General features: G+C 44.7%; 2 protein-coding genes across 15 annotated transcripts in view; both read right to left on the bottom strand.

Moving 5' to 3' along the window:
• Nucleotides 1–19: 19 nt before the first annotated feature.
• PRKAG1 (protein kinase AMP-activated non-catalytic subunit gamma 1) lies at nucleotides 20–12683 on the bottom strand. 3 transcript variants are annotated; one of them, XM_031462655.2, is made up of 12 exons: nucleotides 12598–12683; nucleotides 8709–8757; nucleotides 2946–3055; nucleotides 2664–2745; nucleotides 2508–2566; nucleotides 2324–2369; nucleotides 2169–2223; nucleotides 1774–1900; nucleotides 1501–1666; nucleotides 1306–1343; nucleotides 892–1038; nucleotides 20–757 (listed from the first exon to the last, which is right to left on the bottom strand). In XM_031462655.2, the coding sequence occupies exons 1-12, from the start codon at nucleotides 12604–12606 to the stop codon at nucleotides 653–655; spliced, it is 993 nt and encodes a 330-aa protein (XP_031318515.1). In that variant the 5' UTR covers nucleotides 12607–12683; the 3' UTR covers nucleotides 20–652. The 3 variants fall into 3 exon arrangements, with proteins under 3 accessions (XP_031318515.1, XP_064347014.1, XP_064347015.1); XM_064490944.1 differs by lacking the exon at nucleotides 12598–12683 and adding an exon at nucleotides 12244–12267; XM_064490945.1 differs by lacking the exon at nucleotides 12598–12683 and adding an exon at nucleotides 4861–5043 and having other exon boundaries at nucleotides 8709–8738.
• A 164-nt stretch (nucleotides 12684–12847) lies between these two features.
• The window catches only part of KMT2D (lysine methyltransferase 2D), a 39178-nt gene continuing 35809 nt past the window's right edge, over nucleotides 12848–16216 (bottom strand). For all 12 annotated transcript variants that reach the window (XM_064490936.1, XM_031462652.2, XM_064490938.1 and 9 more), the window contains 3 exons: nucleotides 16115–16188; nucleotides 15879–15987; nucleotides 12848–15740 (listed from right to left, as the gene is read on the bottom strand). In XM_064490936.1, coding sequence (XP_064347006.1) covers nucleotides 15648–15740; nucleotides 15879–15987; nucleotides 16115–16188 — 276 coding nt within the window. In that variant the 3' untranslated portion in view covers nucleotides 12848–15647. The remainder of the gene's footprint in view (nucleotides 15741–15878; nucleotides 15988–16114; nucleotides 16189–16216) is intronic.

Here is a 16216-nt window from a genome sequence, read left to right on the forward strand (position 1 = left end):
AAAAATCAAACACTGCAACACCATGAAGAGGCTCCTGTCATTTTAATTAGGGTTGCCACGAAAAGCAATAACCTCAGCTAACCACTCTGACCTCCCCCTCCACCTGACTCCCATCTCCCTTCATCTGCATTGAGCACAGGAATCCAAAGGCCCTCCTCCCTAGGATCCTCCTCACTCCCATTATGGGAAGAAATGCCACTAAATGAACTCAGCCTCCTCATACAGCATGAAACAGGATGAATAAAAATATCCTTATGAAGAGTTTTGTTGTGCCTATTATCTTATGGTGGAGTCAGAGACAGAGACAGAGGCAAAGGCTAGGTGAGATCTGGGGATCTCTTAGAGATCAGAATTTGCCTGAGGAGCACAGAGCCCACAGTTCACCCAGAAAGGGGGCTATGTCTAAGAGGGCAGGAGCTAGGATGGGCTAGGCTGAAAGTTCTCCTCAAATGTGAGGATAAGAACAGCTAAAAAAAATCCATTCTCCTTCCCTCCCCTGACACCTTCCCTAGCTCCCATGTAGAAGGATAGGGGACTCTCAGACAGGGAACAGAGTCACAATTCTCTAAAGGTTTCATCTGTAGTTCCCAGAGCTCTGGGCAGGCAGTGAGTGAGGCATATCCCCTGCTGCTGCCTGACCCCTTCCCCCAATTCAGGGCTTCTCTCCACCTGTGAGCACCAGGGCCTGCAGGATGTCAGACAGTGATACAATCCCCTTGACCACATCATTCTCATCCACCACTACAAGTCGGTGAACCTGCATAAAGCAATACAGAAGAGGTTTAGTGCCAGCCTCAGTTCAGGTGAGCCCTTCAGCTCCCCTACCCTTCTTGCCAAACCCCACTCTCAAAGCTGCTCCCTCAGCTCCTTTTGGGTCACTGGTCCCCCTACCTCTGCTTCTACCAGCCTGTTGATGATGGTTTCCAGAGTCTCATGCAGGTAGCATTTGAGGACGCCCTCAAAGTAATGTGATCGATGCTGCAGGGCTTTGGTCACAGACACATCTAGGTTGTTGTAGGTCTTTTCTGCTGCCAGATTCTGGGGAGAGAGAGCAAGATTCATACAGGGAAGCAAGGGAGCCTGCCCCAAACCCTGAGCCTACCCAACCTCACCAGACTGATTTATGGCCATTGTCAACCATGCCCACAAGCCACACCCAACTCATTCAATTCCTTTTCAAATCGGATTTGAAAGCTTGGAAGCTTCTAAAATCCTCTGGTCCCGAAAGAGACTCTCTTCTTCTCCCTCTCCATATTCAATACCCTACCCATTTCCCTACCTCCCGGCTTCCCCGCAATCACTCACGATAACATCAAACTTGGAGTAGATGTCCACCACACGCCCTAGGGAGACAGAGGCAGCTCAGCAAAGAGGATCTGGCATCCAAGGCTCCCCCTGCCCATAGAATCACCCTCCGGGCCAAGCTGAGGGGACAGCAGATTTTCCAGAGCCACCCTGGCTTCCTTGGAGCCCTCCCTCCCCTTCTGCCCAATCTCTCACCTTTCTCATCCACCACTGGCAGGGCTGAGACTCGGTGCTGTACAAAGATGCCCAGAGCCACGTAGACAGGGGTGGTGGTGCGGACCATAGCAATGTTGGCATAGGTGCCGATCTGCAGCTCTTCCAGAGACTTAGACATGAACTCTGGCTTGGGGAACTCAGTGATCTGAGGAAAGAACCATCAGTTTGATCTTTCCAAGGCCCTCCAAACCACCCTTGGATACTCCTCCAACCAGTATATAAGTAGCAAAAACTGGGCTGAGGAGCACTTACAAACAATTTGAGGAACTTGAGGATGCGCTTGTGGGTGAGGATGTACAGGGTGTTGCCTGATTCCGGGTCAATAACTGGCAGCCTGTGGATCTTGTTTCGAATTAATGAAGAGACAGCATCAAACAAGCTGTGGGAAGGTAGGGGAAAATGATAAATTTCATAGAGCTGGGCCTAAGAGTGGTCAAAGAGCTCCTTAGAGTGTGCTTATAAACAGGGAAATGAGGTGGTTGGGGGAGAGAAGCAGTGTTCAGACCAGACCTAAAGAGTATGTGTGTGTGTTTGGAAGGAGTGTCTTTTCTCTCTTCTGCCCCTGGATCTCTGGTTATCTAGGGCCTTTGGCCATTCTGATGGCAAGGCTCTTTCCCATTCTGGACAGATGGGTAGATGGAACTCACCTGGCATTAGGAGAAATGCAGACGAGTGGTTTAAAGGAGTCCTGTAGGTACACCTCTGAGGGAAAAGGGAGGTTCACAAAATACCATCATGAAAAACTGTTTCCAGGAAACTCTCCATTCCTTAATCCTTTTACAACCCCTAGTTCTCTACATACCTCTCCAAGTTTCTATCTTGTGTTCTTCCAGCTCATAGATCTGTACCTAAAAGTAGAAGCAAGAGAACTTGAGACTTGATCTCCGTGCTTCATTAACCCATTGTAGTTTGCTTGGTAGAAAGGCAATGAGAATGAGGGATTCTGGGGAGGGAAAGTGGTTTTGGTCATTGGGTTGATTCCTTACCAAAGCTGATTTATAGTAGCGGTGCAGGATATTGATGAAATCAGTGATGGTCAGCATCCCTAGAAGCCGAGACAAGAGCCCTCAACACTGCTCAAAGCTTCTCTCCCTCCCAGCATAAGATGTCAATAAAACTCTGTTTCAGAAACATTTGCTTACCCACAAAACTTTGCTTCTTACTATCCCATAAAGGGGCAGCTCGCACACCATTAGTCACCAAAGCGAAGAAAGCTTTCTTCACCTATAGCCAAAACAGTAATAATCACAAAGGGAAATTCACAGGGGACAGGACTTTAAAACAACAAGGGCTGGGTATGCTGGGGAAAACATGAGACTAACCCCATAGAAGGACAAGGGTATTACCCTTGGGATGAGATAGGATGAAAGGTATTGAATCAGAAGATCCAAGGAAGGGAGGAGGGAAAAGAGGATTTCACCCACCTGCAGGGAAGTATCAAATACAACCAATTTTGAGCTTGTGGGAATCAGGTCATAGCAGCGATGAGACTTCATGAAGGAAGTATACACGCTATTGTTGGATTCTGAGGTCTCTGCATAGGATAGGATAGTTAGTAGCTTCCTTCCATGCAACAATTCACAACCAAAAGAGGCAGAAAATATAAGTGTTGTAGTTGCTCACATATTTACAGCATGATTTTATAAGACCCCCTATTCTATCTGTTTTATTCCTATTGTTCCCACAAAACCTGGATAAACCCCTTAGAAATAATTTCATCCAACCCCCATCCCCAGGTGGGACTACATCTACTGGCTCCTTAGGCAAAAGATGGCTGACTAAAACAGAAAGTCTATAATATCTTTCATTAATCCGTTCTAGCCTAACAGTTTTTTCCTCGGGAAGAGAGTATAGCTCAAGTTGTAGACTGCATGCTTAGCATGTACCAGGTCCTGGGTTCAATCCCCAGTACCCCCTCTAAAAATAAATAAACCTAATTACCCCCCCACCAAAAAAAAACTTTCAGTTTTTTTTCTCATCTTTAATTCAAGTTTTCCCTTTCATATATTTGGCATTTTCTCTTGTTCTTTTTTCTCAATTAAGATATAATTAAGAGTGGAGAGGGTATAGCTCAGTGGTAGAGTATGTCAGCATGCACAAGGTCCTGGGTTCAATCCCCAGTACTTCCATTAAAACAAACAAACAAACAAACAAACAAACAAACAAACCTAATCCCCTCCTCCACAAAAAAGAAAACAAATAGCAGAAAAATTTTAATGTAATTAAGCTTCTTAAAATCCAAGTAAGCTTCTTAAACATTTTCTAAGACCTATATATGAGAAAGTCATGGTCCAAGTTGGGCTATTTCAGATCAACACTAGGTTAAAGCCCAGTGTTCAATCATCCTGGCCTCACACACTCTGGAAGTCTATCTGGGGATGACCCTGCAAAACAGAAATCATCCCACCTATTCTAGACAAGTCAGAGACCCTGGCTGTGTTTACCTTTCCATTCCTCTGATTTTAATTGCTTGCCCTAAGCTGGAGAAGGAACCCCCAAAATAACAGCTCAAATGTGCTACATAGTATGTATGCTATATGCACATAAAAATATTACACCATTTAATCCTTACAACAAATCTGTAAGGCAAATATTGTCCTTATTTTTCAGAAAACAGATGGAAAGCAGTGAAAAAACTGCTCAAGGTCATATCATTAGTGACAAGAAGATTCAAACACAGATCCACCTGATTCCAAAGTTTATGCTCTTAAATCCTATGTCAGTTGTTTTTAATTTTTTTTTACCAGTTATACAGGTACACAGTTTAAAGAGTCAAAATAGTTCTACAAAATTTTTATGAAAAATTGCAGTCCCTAGCACCCATCTCCCTGTAGTGCCCCTCCTCAGAGATGAGACCTCTTTTAGTTGATTATTTTGGTATTTATTTCTATGTCTATAAATAACATGCTTATATGGCTACTTAATTTTTTCCCTTTTAGGCATTATCTGTTATCATGCAAAGAAGATGAAAATTTTCAATTCTCTGTCCTACCAGGACTCCATTATAAACATGCACCTCTCACCACCCCATTCTCCCAGAAGTTAAACTGTAAGGTTGGTTACATCAGTATTTAAATAATTTTGACTGAATATTCATTATTCAGCACTAAGCCAAATAGTAAACTCTGATTTTTTTTCTTTCTTTCACAATTTTGTTTTCTTTGGAGTTAATAATTGTCTTGTCTTTTTGTTTGCTTAATTTTCTACGTATAGTACTTATAGCTAATTCAACCCCCAAACTCTTTACCAATTGCTTAAATCTCCTTTCAAGAAGTTCAGAAGCGTAAGACAGTCTATCAATTTAAACTACCCAAAGAAGTCTCTCTGGAGCCTTCTGACCTGCTCAAATCAGGGCTGGTTTGCCTGGTGTGCACTGCTGTCATCCTGAGATCTTCCTCCATCACCATGCAGGGGACCCCTTTCACGTCTCTCCTCTATTGGCACTCCTGTGTCCTGTATCTCATGTTTTCAGCTTTTTTGATTACTCCCTTGTTTTGCTGGAGTACATCTTCCAATAGCTTCCTGAGAAAGGGTGCATGGGAGGTAAATTTTTTGAGACCTTGTAGCCTGCAGATATCTTAATTTTACCCTCATCTCTGATTTATAATTTGGCTGGATATAGAATTCTAGGTTGGAATTTATTTTCCTGCAGAATGTTGAAGGCATTGCTTCATTGCCTTCTAGCTTCTGGTTCAGAGTCCCCGGCAATTCTGATTCTTTGTATGTGACTTTTTTTTTTTCTCTCTGGAAACTCAGGATCTTCTCTTTGTTTCTAGTGTTCTGAAATCTCATGACGATTGTGCTTTGGGTGGATCAATTTCATCCACTGTGCTGAAGATTCAATGAGTCCTTTCAATATGAAAACTAATGTTCCTCAGTTCCAGGAAATGTTCTTGAATTACTTCCTTGATTGTTTCCTTCCCTCTGTGTTGTCGTTTTTCTTTTTCTGTAACTCCTATTATTTAGATGTTAGACTTCCAAGATGACCTTTTAAGATTTGTTGTTGTTGTTGTTGTTGTTGTTTTTAAAATACAGTAGTCCCCCCTTGACGATGTTTCACTTTCTGCAGTTTCAGTTACCTGGGGTCAACCATGGTCTGAATAGTAAATGGGAAATTCCAGAAATAAACAATTCATAAGTTTTAAATTGCACAGCATTCTGAGCAGCGTGATGCAATCTCTTGCTGTTCAGCTCAGTTCAGCCCTGGACGTCAATCATCCCTTTGTCCAACGTATCCCACCTGACGGTCACTTAGTAGCCGTCTGTTATCAGAATGACTATTGTGGTATCACAGTGCTTGTGTTCAAGTAACCCTTATTTTACTTAGTAATGGCCCCAAAGGACAAACGTAATGATGCTGGCAATTTGGATATGTAAAATAGAAGCCCTAAAGTACGTCCTATAAGTGAAAAGGTGAAAGTTCTCAACTTAATAAAGGAAAGAAAAAATATCATATGCTGAGGTTGCTAAGATCTACAGACGAGAATGAATCTTCTATCTGTGAAATTGTGAAGAATGAAAAAGGAATTCATGCTAGTTTTTCTGTTTCACCTCCAACTGCAAAAGTTATGGGGTCAGTGTGTGATAAGTGTTAGCTATGATGGAAGAGGCATTAAATTTGTACAATAAGATATTTTGAGAGAGACAGAATGACCAACCACATTCACATAACTTTATTACAGTAGATTGTTATAATTGTTCTATTTTATTATTGCTGTTGTTAATCTTTTACTGAGCCTAATTTGTAAATTAAACTTTATCATAAGTATGTATAAGAAAAAGCATAATAATTATACAGTTTGGTACTATCTGGGATTTCAGACATCCATCAGGGGTCCTGGAATATATCGCCTGTGGTTAAGGGGGTACTATTGTATCTTTTCTATTTCCCTCTTCTTTTATTTATTTATTTATTTTTTTCTACTTCTTTGATTTTTAATCCTACTTTCTGGGAGATTTCCTCAACTTGATTTTTCAAACTTCCTACTTAGTTTAAAATTTTTGCTATTATATTAATTTCCAAGAGCTCCTTTTTGTTTTCTGAACTTTTTTTTTCATTGTATACTATACTTGTTTCATGGTGTAATATATTCTTTATCCGAGGTCATATTAATGTTAATTTTTAAAGTTTTCTTCCGTATGCACTGACTTTTCCCCTTTGTTCCTTTTTTTTTTTTTTTTCTTTTCCATTTGGAGTTGGGGCAGTTTGGATCTCTTTTTTCATGTTAGAGGCTTTGTTTAGATGTCTGGTGATCCTTGCTTTAAAGGAGGATTCAAAATATATTTTAAGAATGGAGTCTTTAAAGGTAATTAGAAGCTCTACGTATATAAATGGGCCTTGTTGACTGTGAACCACTTAGACAGGGAATACTGAGTACTCATTATGTTACATAATTCTTAGGGCTTTCCCATCAATGGGATTCTGGAGAGAAGGACTATTCATTTGATTTTGTGCTTGGAGGATGAGGTCTTTTCGGTCAGCATTCTGGAAACTGAATGGGGGAAAAGGACTGGGGTCTCAGCACTCAGTATAGTTCACTTCAGCTCATGTTTTCAGCACAGTACCTCAGCCTTCACCTGGGCTGGCACTCCTCTCCAGACCTCTAATCTTTGCCAAAGTTGGGATGGGGAGTTGCACTCCCCCGCTGCACTCAGTGGGGAGGGAATCTTGGGATCTGTTTCTTAGACCTTCAATGCTTCTTGGCTTTCCCCACTGCTGGTTTATAATTCAGTTTTCTCAGGTCTGCTAAGTCATTTACCATACTTCTGCCTGCTTTCCAGTTTCTAAAAATTCATTGCTATTGTCTCCTCTCTTGTTCTTCCTATTCTGGTGGTTTTGTATCTTTAAAAATAATTCCTTTATGGTGGTTTTAGTGGCTTTTTGTGAAGGAACAAAAGTAAATGCGTTGTTTAGCCCAGTATCTCTAACTGGAAGGCTACTGTCATTTTTCAAATTTGAAAGCTCACAGACTCCCAAGAACAAGTCTTTTGACACCAGTTTAAGACACACTATACTGATAGTTAAATACTATCATTTTAGGTTACAGGCATTCAAACATATTTGATTTGGTTTTCCTTGTATTTTAAAAATAATTTAAATCAGTTGCCCAATTTAAAAAGCCTGGAGATTTACATCAAAATCCAAATTCTCAGTTTCTTTTCAAAATCAGAAGATCTGACAAAACTAGACCTTGAATTCCTGAATGGTAGCAATTGACCAGACCTGATAGTTGCTGCCTCCTTTTAGATATGACAAGATGGACAGGTTGTCATAGTTATATGCTGCCCATGTCACTGTTTGATCCATGGAGACAATTTGAGTTTTTTCACCCCTGCCTCAGTTGGTGCTAATGCAAATGCACTCAGAAACATAAAATATGCACTGATATCATGTGGCAGAACTCACTTATGAAGAGTCCTCCAGGTAATTCAAAATATGACTATTAACCTTTTTGGATACCAACACATGAAAACAGAACATTTAAACATTGTTGTGGAGAACGCTGACTTTTAAAAATGTGTTCTAGTATTTCATCCCATATGTCAATCCTCTGAGAAAGTGTGTACTCCTAAGGCCATAAACATGTCCTCGGAAGACTAGGAGTGTTCCTGGGCAAAATCCTTTACCAGAGATGCCTGTAAGTTTTGCCTCTTTCTCGATGACCTAGGGTCAGACCATTCCATTCTAACCAGGTATTTGGGCAGGTGCTAGAATTGCCTTCTCCTGTGCCCTGGATTTTAAGGTTTAGTGCCTCTATTTCTAGATTAGTTCTAAGCTTTTTCAAGTCCTTTCTATAATTTCTTGTGTCTACTCAGCAGCTTTAGTGAGATCACTGGATGATAAAATCTTAGTGGCATTATTTCTGGGCTACTCAGAACATACCAGGAACTTCTAAAACATGGTTAGCCAACCCACAGCTGCCTATGGAAGTTTTTCCTGTACCTCGAAAGTTTCTCCCAAGTGGTTTGATAACTGAAGGTATTAATCATCCTCACCCTGCCAAAGATTTATTCCTAGGTGATCTTGCCAAATCATTGTTCCTGATTTGCGTGGTTTGGCACATTATCTGCCTGGCCCAGCTTTGATTTTCCCAGGTAAGACTGGGAGAAACTCAAAAGGATTGCTGAAGACAAGTTAGGATCGAGGTATTGTTTTCATACCAGTTTCCTTTCTTCGGTAAACTCACCTTGAGGATGTTCATTTTCCAGAGCTGAGTAGCTATCTGAAGAAGTGACCTGGAAAAACAAGAAAAATAAAGATTCAGCCTATCTTAGGCTCCATCCATTTGAACCTAGCAACATGAGGGGAAGGGCTGGTGAACTAATTACTTCCTTTAAAGCACTATAAAGTCCTTCAGAAATATTATCTCATTTAATCTTCATAACAGCTCTGAGGCAAATACTATTATTAGCCTTATTTTCACAGATTAGGAAACTGAGGTTCAAGAAATATTAAGCAAACTGCCCAAGGTCACATGGCTGGTAATGGGTGGAATGGGGATTTGAATACAGATCTGCGCAATTTCGAAGCTCATGCCCTTATATACTTTGCTGCCTAATGAAACATTACGTCTTAAAAGCTGAGACTAGAAAATGTGAGCTTAAGGCTAGCCCCACAAGATTCTCACAGACCTATTTTATAAAAATATGGAAGCCAGAGAGAGCATACTGCCTTACCCCAGTCACTAAGTGGAGCTGTGGGCACCAGAGTCACTGACATATCCCCTACCATCGAGAGAGTGTCACATCTGAGGAGGATCGCAGCAGCTGACTGTCAGAGAGAGTCAAAGCTTGAATGACTGAGGGGTGGATGAGAAGGATAAACGTTCCGAAACTGGGGACTTGAGTCCTTTCAGCACCCTTGTGAGTCAAAAGCTGCTACAGCCCAGAAGATGTTGGTCTTCCAAGCTTCCCTGTCCATGACAGTCTAAGATTAGAGAATGCTTTGAATACAGAGAAACCTTCAGAACCATCTCTGTGCTCCCTCAAGTGGGAACATTTGAGAATTTCATTGTTATCTAGGAACTCAGGAGGGATTATGATAATTTTCAGCTGCTGGAACCAATAGTTTTGGCTCTAATTGCTCTGGGTACTATCCCAAAACTAACTTACAAGTCCTACTTCACCTCCATAGCTGCTGTAGTAACATGAAGTTAAAGGACTTGGCTTGAACCTGGGAGATTGGCTGGCAAACAGGGTCAAGTTGGCAGGGCAGCCCTAAACTTCCCTCCCCTAATGCACCAGGGTGGGGGCAAGAGGATCATCTCCCTCTCTTCTCTCCAGGCTGCATAAGACTATCAGCTTGGCCTGGCATTTTGGCAAAGCTATCAGAACAACAACCTCATCACTTATAAGTGGGAGAGAAGGCTCTTCAACAGTAAAGATACCCATATGGTATAACACAGTCTCAGATCTATACAAAGAAACAGCTACTTCTGTAGAAATTATTGTACCCACCATATGATACTTATTTACTGCACTGTGCTACAGTTACTTGCTACAGTTACTCTGTTCATTATCTATCCAAACAGACGATAAATTCCCGGAAGCCTGGAACTAACTTATACTTCTTGATAGCTCTCCCTCATATCACTTAGCAGAGGGGTTTGCATGTAACTCTCAACTTTTGTTTTTCAACTCTCAAATTGATAATGATGCACAGTGATATGAACAGAGAAACGTAAGACTAAGTCACAGAGAAAGAAAAGAGACACACAGCTAAACAGAGGTACAGACACCTACATAAGAGTCAGACACAACTGAATATGACTTTATCTTTCTGCCTGTTTCTCCACACAGGAATGATGTAAATATGTCCACTCTCTCTACATTAAATAACATAGGGGATCTGAGACCACTGTACTACATAAATACAAAATACTGTTACAGAGACATACCCTACATCTGACACATAGACTCACAATTTCTTCTGGACTCCTGATCCACATTTCCAATTGCATGCTGGACAACCATAGATGTCACAGAGACTCCTCAAATGCTTCAACACAAAACAGAACAGGATCTGTCCCTCCAATCCTCTTATCCTTACTGTGGTTCCCATCTTTGTTTTTGCATTGCCTTAGAACTGCAGTCTTGATTCCTCTAAGAATGAGCTATGCCAAAGAGTCTGCTTAGAATCACAGAGTTGGGCATGATCTAAACTTGTCCTTAACATCTATCAGCTAAGCTGCTATGTTAGAAATGCCTCAAATCCATCTCTTGCCTGTCCACTTTCACAGCTTTAACTTACTTAGCCTTTTACATCTCATTTTTGTAGCATTCTCTAAACTGGTCTCCCTGTTCTAAATCTATTTCCTCTTCAATTCGTTTTTCATGCTGTCACCAAGTTCTCTCACCAAGCCCCTCAGGTTTGGAAAGGACTTTCATCTCCAGCAATGAAGAACTAATTACTCTCTGAAGCCGCTCCATCCACTTACAGAAAGCTGTTAGGAACATTCCTAAAGCATACTTGCTACCTTGCTCATAAATTTTCCATGGGTCTCCTTACTACAAAACAAAGTTCAAACTTAATGTGGTATGCAGTAGTTTCAACCTGACCTCAGCCTACTTTTTCCAGTCTTTTCTCCAACTGTGACCAAAATCCAGAACTCCAGCAGCATTAAGCCACTGGCTCCCTTTGCCACCCCCAATTAATCTCTACATGTTCCAATTTCTATGCTCTTGCTCACACTGTTCTCCCAACTTGTAATGCCCTCTCCTGGGTTCACAGTAATTTCTCCCTCCCCTACAGTTCCACAGTCCTTTGTTTGCATCTTGATAGTAGCACTTATTACAATCTACCACAAGTAACAACTATCACTGATTTGCCTTCACCTCCGCTCCAGTTAGGCTGAAAAATCTCAAAGTAGGACTTTTTTTCTTCTTTCTAAAACAACTTCTATTCCAAGAACCTGATCCAGTACATCAAGTATGAGGGCTAAATTAGAAAATCCACATAAAAATGCTTTGTAAACTATAATACATTTATAAGTTTAAAAATGTTATTTTGAATTTAATGGAATCAGACCTTTCATTATTGCTCAAAGTTCTCTTAATCTGTAAGAAATTACTCCCTTCCCTGGGTGACCAGTTGCAAATCATTTTACTACTTTGATCTGGTTTCTTCTTTAGAACCTGAGGGACATGACCTCTCTGCAGGCAGAGGAAGAGTACAGTAAGAAAAATTACTCTGGGCATGTAACTGGTCCAAAGAAAGGTGAACCTGCAGCCCTTAACACAACTACAGTAGCAGATGATAAAAACAAAGATAGGAAGTTACTCTACATAGTTAAAAACTTTTGAAGATGGAAGTGAATGGGAAGGATCCCAGAGTGCTAGTAAAAGGCTCCCGAGAGTGAGGATGGGTCCAAACAGGTAGCAGACAACCTGCGCTATCTCTGGGAGGATGACAGGGATCTGACACAATCGGTCAATGCCTGCTCGCCAACAAGGAGCTATGCCAACATGCCTACTTAGAATCGCAGAGCAGGGCATGACCTAAACTAGTCCAGGGACACAGTGGCCTCTTACACTGAAAGATTCCCTCCTTAAGGGAAACCCCACTTTTCCGTCTTATTAAGTTTATGTGACCCCGCTGGACACCTCAGTTTGGTATAAAAGTCTTTCAGACCTCTTCTACCAAGGACTGCAGGAATCACATTCAGACAACCGGGGACCGGGTGGTACCTGCAAGCGGGGGTCCCTCGGAACCCCCTGCCTCACCCAGGAGAGCTGGATCACATCCCTTCTCTCTGTTCTCTCTCAGGCGAATCTCTGAAGGGCTTGAGGGGCTAAAAGGAAACAAGGCCCGAGACAGCCGGCGTATACGTGGGTTCCAAGGAGGGAGTGAGGAATCACTCCCCGCCAGGGCAAAAAAGTACCGCGGACGGAAGGCAGGCACAGGCGCGGCCCAGTCCTAGGAGATGCGCTCAGAAGAGCGGAGGGGCAGGGTCACGGGATAGGACCCCCGGCTTCGTTTACTGGGCACCAGCACCGGCCCTGGCCCAGGCTTCCCCGTCCCCTGACCGGGGTTTCAGGCTCCACAGCGCCCCCCAGCCACCCTCCCGCGCTCCTCACCGTCTCCATTGCGAGACGCCGGCCGGGTCCGTTCACTTAGGAAGCTCACCAGGGCCGGGGGGCGGAGAAGGCCCCGCCCCACGTCCGGTACGGCAACGCCACATCCGCTTACGTCAGGACAGACGGAAGCCGAAGGCGGAAGGCGGGCAGCTCACCCTTCCGGCGTGGCCTGGGCTCAGAAACCGCCCTCCCCGGGTCCTGTCGGACCTCACAGATCCCACCGATGGCGAGGGTGACGGGACGGAGCCGCTTGTATTTAAAATGTTCTTTTTTTATTTGTCGTTTAAAAACAAACTTTGAAGAAGCAAAATCCAAAACTTGCCCTTTGCCTCTTGCAACATAAATTATGTACAGTTCAGAATGATCGCTGATACAAAACATGCCAAGGACAGGGGGGCGGGGGGTGGAGGGAGAGAGGGCGCTTTAAAAAAGGGAATCATTTCATCCGCTGTTACGAAGGACCAACCTTGCTGTACAGGATACACACAACACAAAATAAAGTCTTCACGGGATTCACACTTGTCAGAGGTTTATTTTTTAAAAAGGGGGAGGGTCCTGGAGGTGAGGGGAGAAGACCGTAAAGGGGGAAAACTGAAAACTGAATATGTGCAAGTGTAAACCAACCCAAAATACAAACACGGGGAGGGGGGAGGGAGGGGAAGGAATTCTGATGCAATTATACAGGCGGGGTACTTAAAAAAAACCAACAACCAAAATTCCAACCTTGTAGCTTGGGTCTGAGTTAGTTTATATAAAAATTAAAAACTGTATAAGGTTTCTTCTCTAAATTCTACAGGACTATCGGATACCTAGCATATGCTTACAAAGTCTGCCCCATCCCCTTTTCCCAATCCAAGGAACCAAGCCCCAACTAGAGCCTGACTCGCAGGAGCCAATCTCCCCCTCCCTGTAGCCTAGACTTTTTGCTCTTGGAAAAGAACACCCAATGGCTTTGGGGGCAGCAGCCTGGTCTCCCCACTGTCTGATTTAATTACAGTGGTTTCTGTGGGGGTGGGGGGATGTTATTCTCTTAAAACATTTGCAGCTTGAAACAGTTGAGGAAGCAGCTTAAAAAAAAAAAATCTCCCTACCCCCATCAATCCGCAACCCCCCAAATTCAAAAACAAAACAAAAACAAACCTAAAATCACAACAGCGACCGTGCTCCCCCTCCAGCAGGCCCGCCCTTACACCGCCACCAAGCCCACCCCTACACTCCAGACATTTGATTCTTGAAAATATTAATTACAAAATGCCCTTTGCCCACAGCCCCTAGGAGAGAACTGCATATAAGCTTCATCTTCATCCCCATGGCTCCCTACCAGAGAGGGGTCTGGGGCCTCACCCAGCCCCTGACCTACCCCTACCCCCAGGAAGAGGTTCAACTGCAGCACAAGCTTGGGCAGAAAGGGGAAGGAAAGGGAGGCAGGGGAACCCATTACCCTCTGGCTCCCCCTGGGGCCAGCTCACTTTTGTGCGTTATAACATAGTCCAACTATACAAAACGGGGTGGGAATCGCCCAGCCTCTATACCCCCACCTTACAGCAGTCACAGCCAGGGGGTGGGGAGGAGGGGGTGAGGAAAAGGGCGGTAGGTTGGGTAATGGAGGGGGCCCCCCCACAAGGGGAGCTCCATGTGTCCGCCCCACGCCCCCCTACCATTTATAAACTGGTTTTGTAAAAAGAAAATAGATATATTTATATAGAATATATAAAGCACAAAAATTAGTAGTTTTACATTTGCTCTCCCCGGGGGTTGGGGGAGAGGGGAGGGTTCTCACCTCCAGCCGGCTCCCCCATGCCCCACAAGACTATGTACAATCCCATGTATAAATAGATAAATACCCCCCACCCTCCCCGCGCTGACACTAAGCTCCCCCACCCCCACATCACCACCCCTTCCCACCAGACCAGCAGCAGTTTGGTGACTGAGGGAAAGTGGGAGCTCCGGGCCACACCCTGCCTCACTGGGTATGGGCATGCCACTCAGGGATAGCCCTCACCCTACCACCCACCCACCCCATCCAGGGGCTGGAGGGCAAATGGGCTCATGATGGGGTTGGGAAAACAGGAGGGAGATATCCTGGTCCTAGGTTTAGCACACCCCTCCTGCCCCCATGTCCAGATGGAGAAGGAAGTCCTAGAGCAACTAGGGGCCAGTCATCCCCAATCTTCATCATTAGCCTCAACCACCATCCCATGCCCATAATTAAAAACAAAGATGGATTTTTTGTTGTTGTTTTTTCTTCTTCCTCCTACCCCCCTTCCACCCACTCAGAAGAGGGCAGTGAGGTGGGGGAGAGGGTTGGGGCAGTAGGGGGCTTGGAGAGGGTCTCACATTTCAAAACAGCAAAAAATCCAACACTTAAATGAGGTAGGTGTGGGTGCGGGGTCTCCTTGCCCGGCTTGCCTGGCTTGCCCTCCTGGGCAGCTGGGCGCCTCTTTCCCGTTCATGTTGCATTTGTCAGAGTGGAAAACAAGGAAACACAACCCATAGAGAGACAGAAACACAGAGGAGAAGAGGGAGACAGAGACAGATTGAGAGGGAAGGGGATGGGGGTGAGGGTGGGGGCAGGACCCGGCAGGCAGGGCCAGGTGTGAGACCCGGCCTTTGGGATTGTCAAGCTTAGTCAAGTCTCTTTGCAGCCTTGAGTTGGGCCAGAGAGGTCGGTGGGAGCAGCAGGGCTGTGAGGCCCGGCCACACATCCTCCTCCCCCCTCCCTGCTGCCTCCCAGATGCTTCTGGGTAGTTCCCGGCCCATATCCCCCTCAAACCTGAGATGCCCAATGGCTGCTTCTGTCTGGCCCCTCCTGGAGCTGGGGGCAGAGATGCTAGCCTGGGGGCCGGTGGCGGGGAAGAGGGTCGTCCCTGGTGCCCAGGGCGGGCTTGGCCTAGGGCCCTCTGCCCCAGCCTCCTGCTCCAGGGGCTCCGGTCAGCCGGCAGCCCCAGCCCTGGGTCCTGGCTCTGGCTGCTACCTCTCTTCCCCCTCATCCCTTTCAGGGAAGAGGTTGGGGGTGGGGGGACTCCCCTGCCTGGTAGCCTCAAAGCTTCTTAGTTCATCCATTTCCGACAATTCCAGGCTCCACAGTGGCAGGGGATCTTGTGCTGATCGTCCTCAAAGTCAAACTGATAGTCATAGGTCAGCTGGAAAGAGAAGAGGGCAGAATCAATACCAGCCCCCCAGAGGAAGTGGGGGAGGGCAGTGGCCTTGGAACTTGACTCCTGGGGAAGGACAGAGAAGAAGGAGCTTCTTTGTCACTCACTGAGGATGCTTCCTCTTACCTCCTCTCCTTTGGGGATTCGCCGGCTGGAGATGATGATGATTTTGTCCTCCTTGTCAAATGTCACAACTTCTGCCACACAGTTAGGGGCACATGAATGGTTAATGTACCTAGGCAGTGAGACAGAGTCAGAGATGTCAAGCAATTTGAGTTGGATGATTCTGGTTCCTTGTTGGCCCACCCCCAGAATGCCACCCTCAGGGACCCGTAAATCCCTTCTTCTCATCCTTCTCTCACCTGGCAGGACCTCCAGTCAACGTAGCATCAATCACATGTTCGTTGTTTATTCGGAACATGTAGATGCCTCGATTCTAGAAAGGCAGAGGTTGCAGAAGAAGC

Source organism: Camelus dromedarius, chromosome 11 (assembly GCF_036321535.1).
Source record: "Camelus dromedarius isolate mCamDro1 chromosome 11, mCamDro1.pat, whole genome shotgun sequence".
In the NCBI taxonomy this organism is placed as follows: Eukaryota; Metazoa; Chordata; class Mammalia; order Artiodactyla; family Camelidae; genus Camelus; species Camelus dromedarius.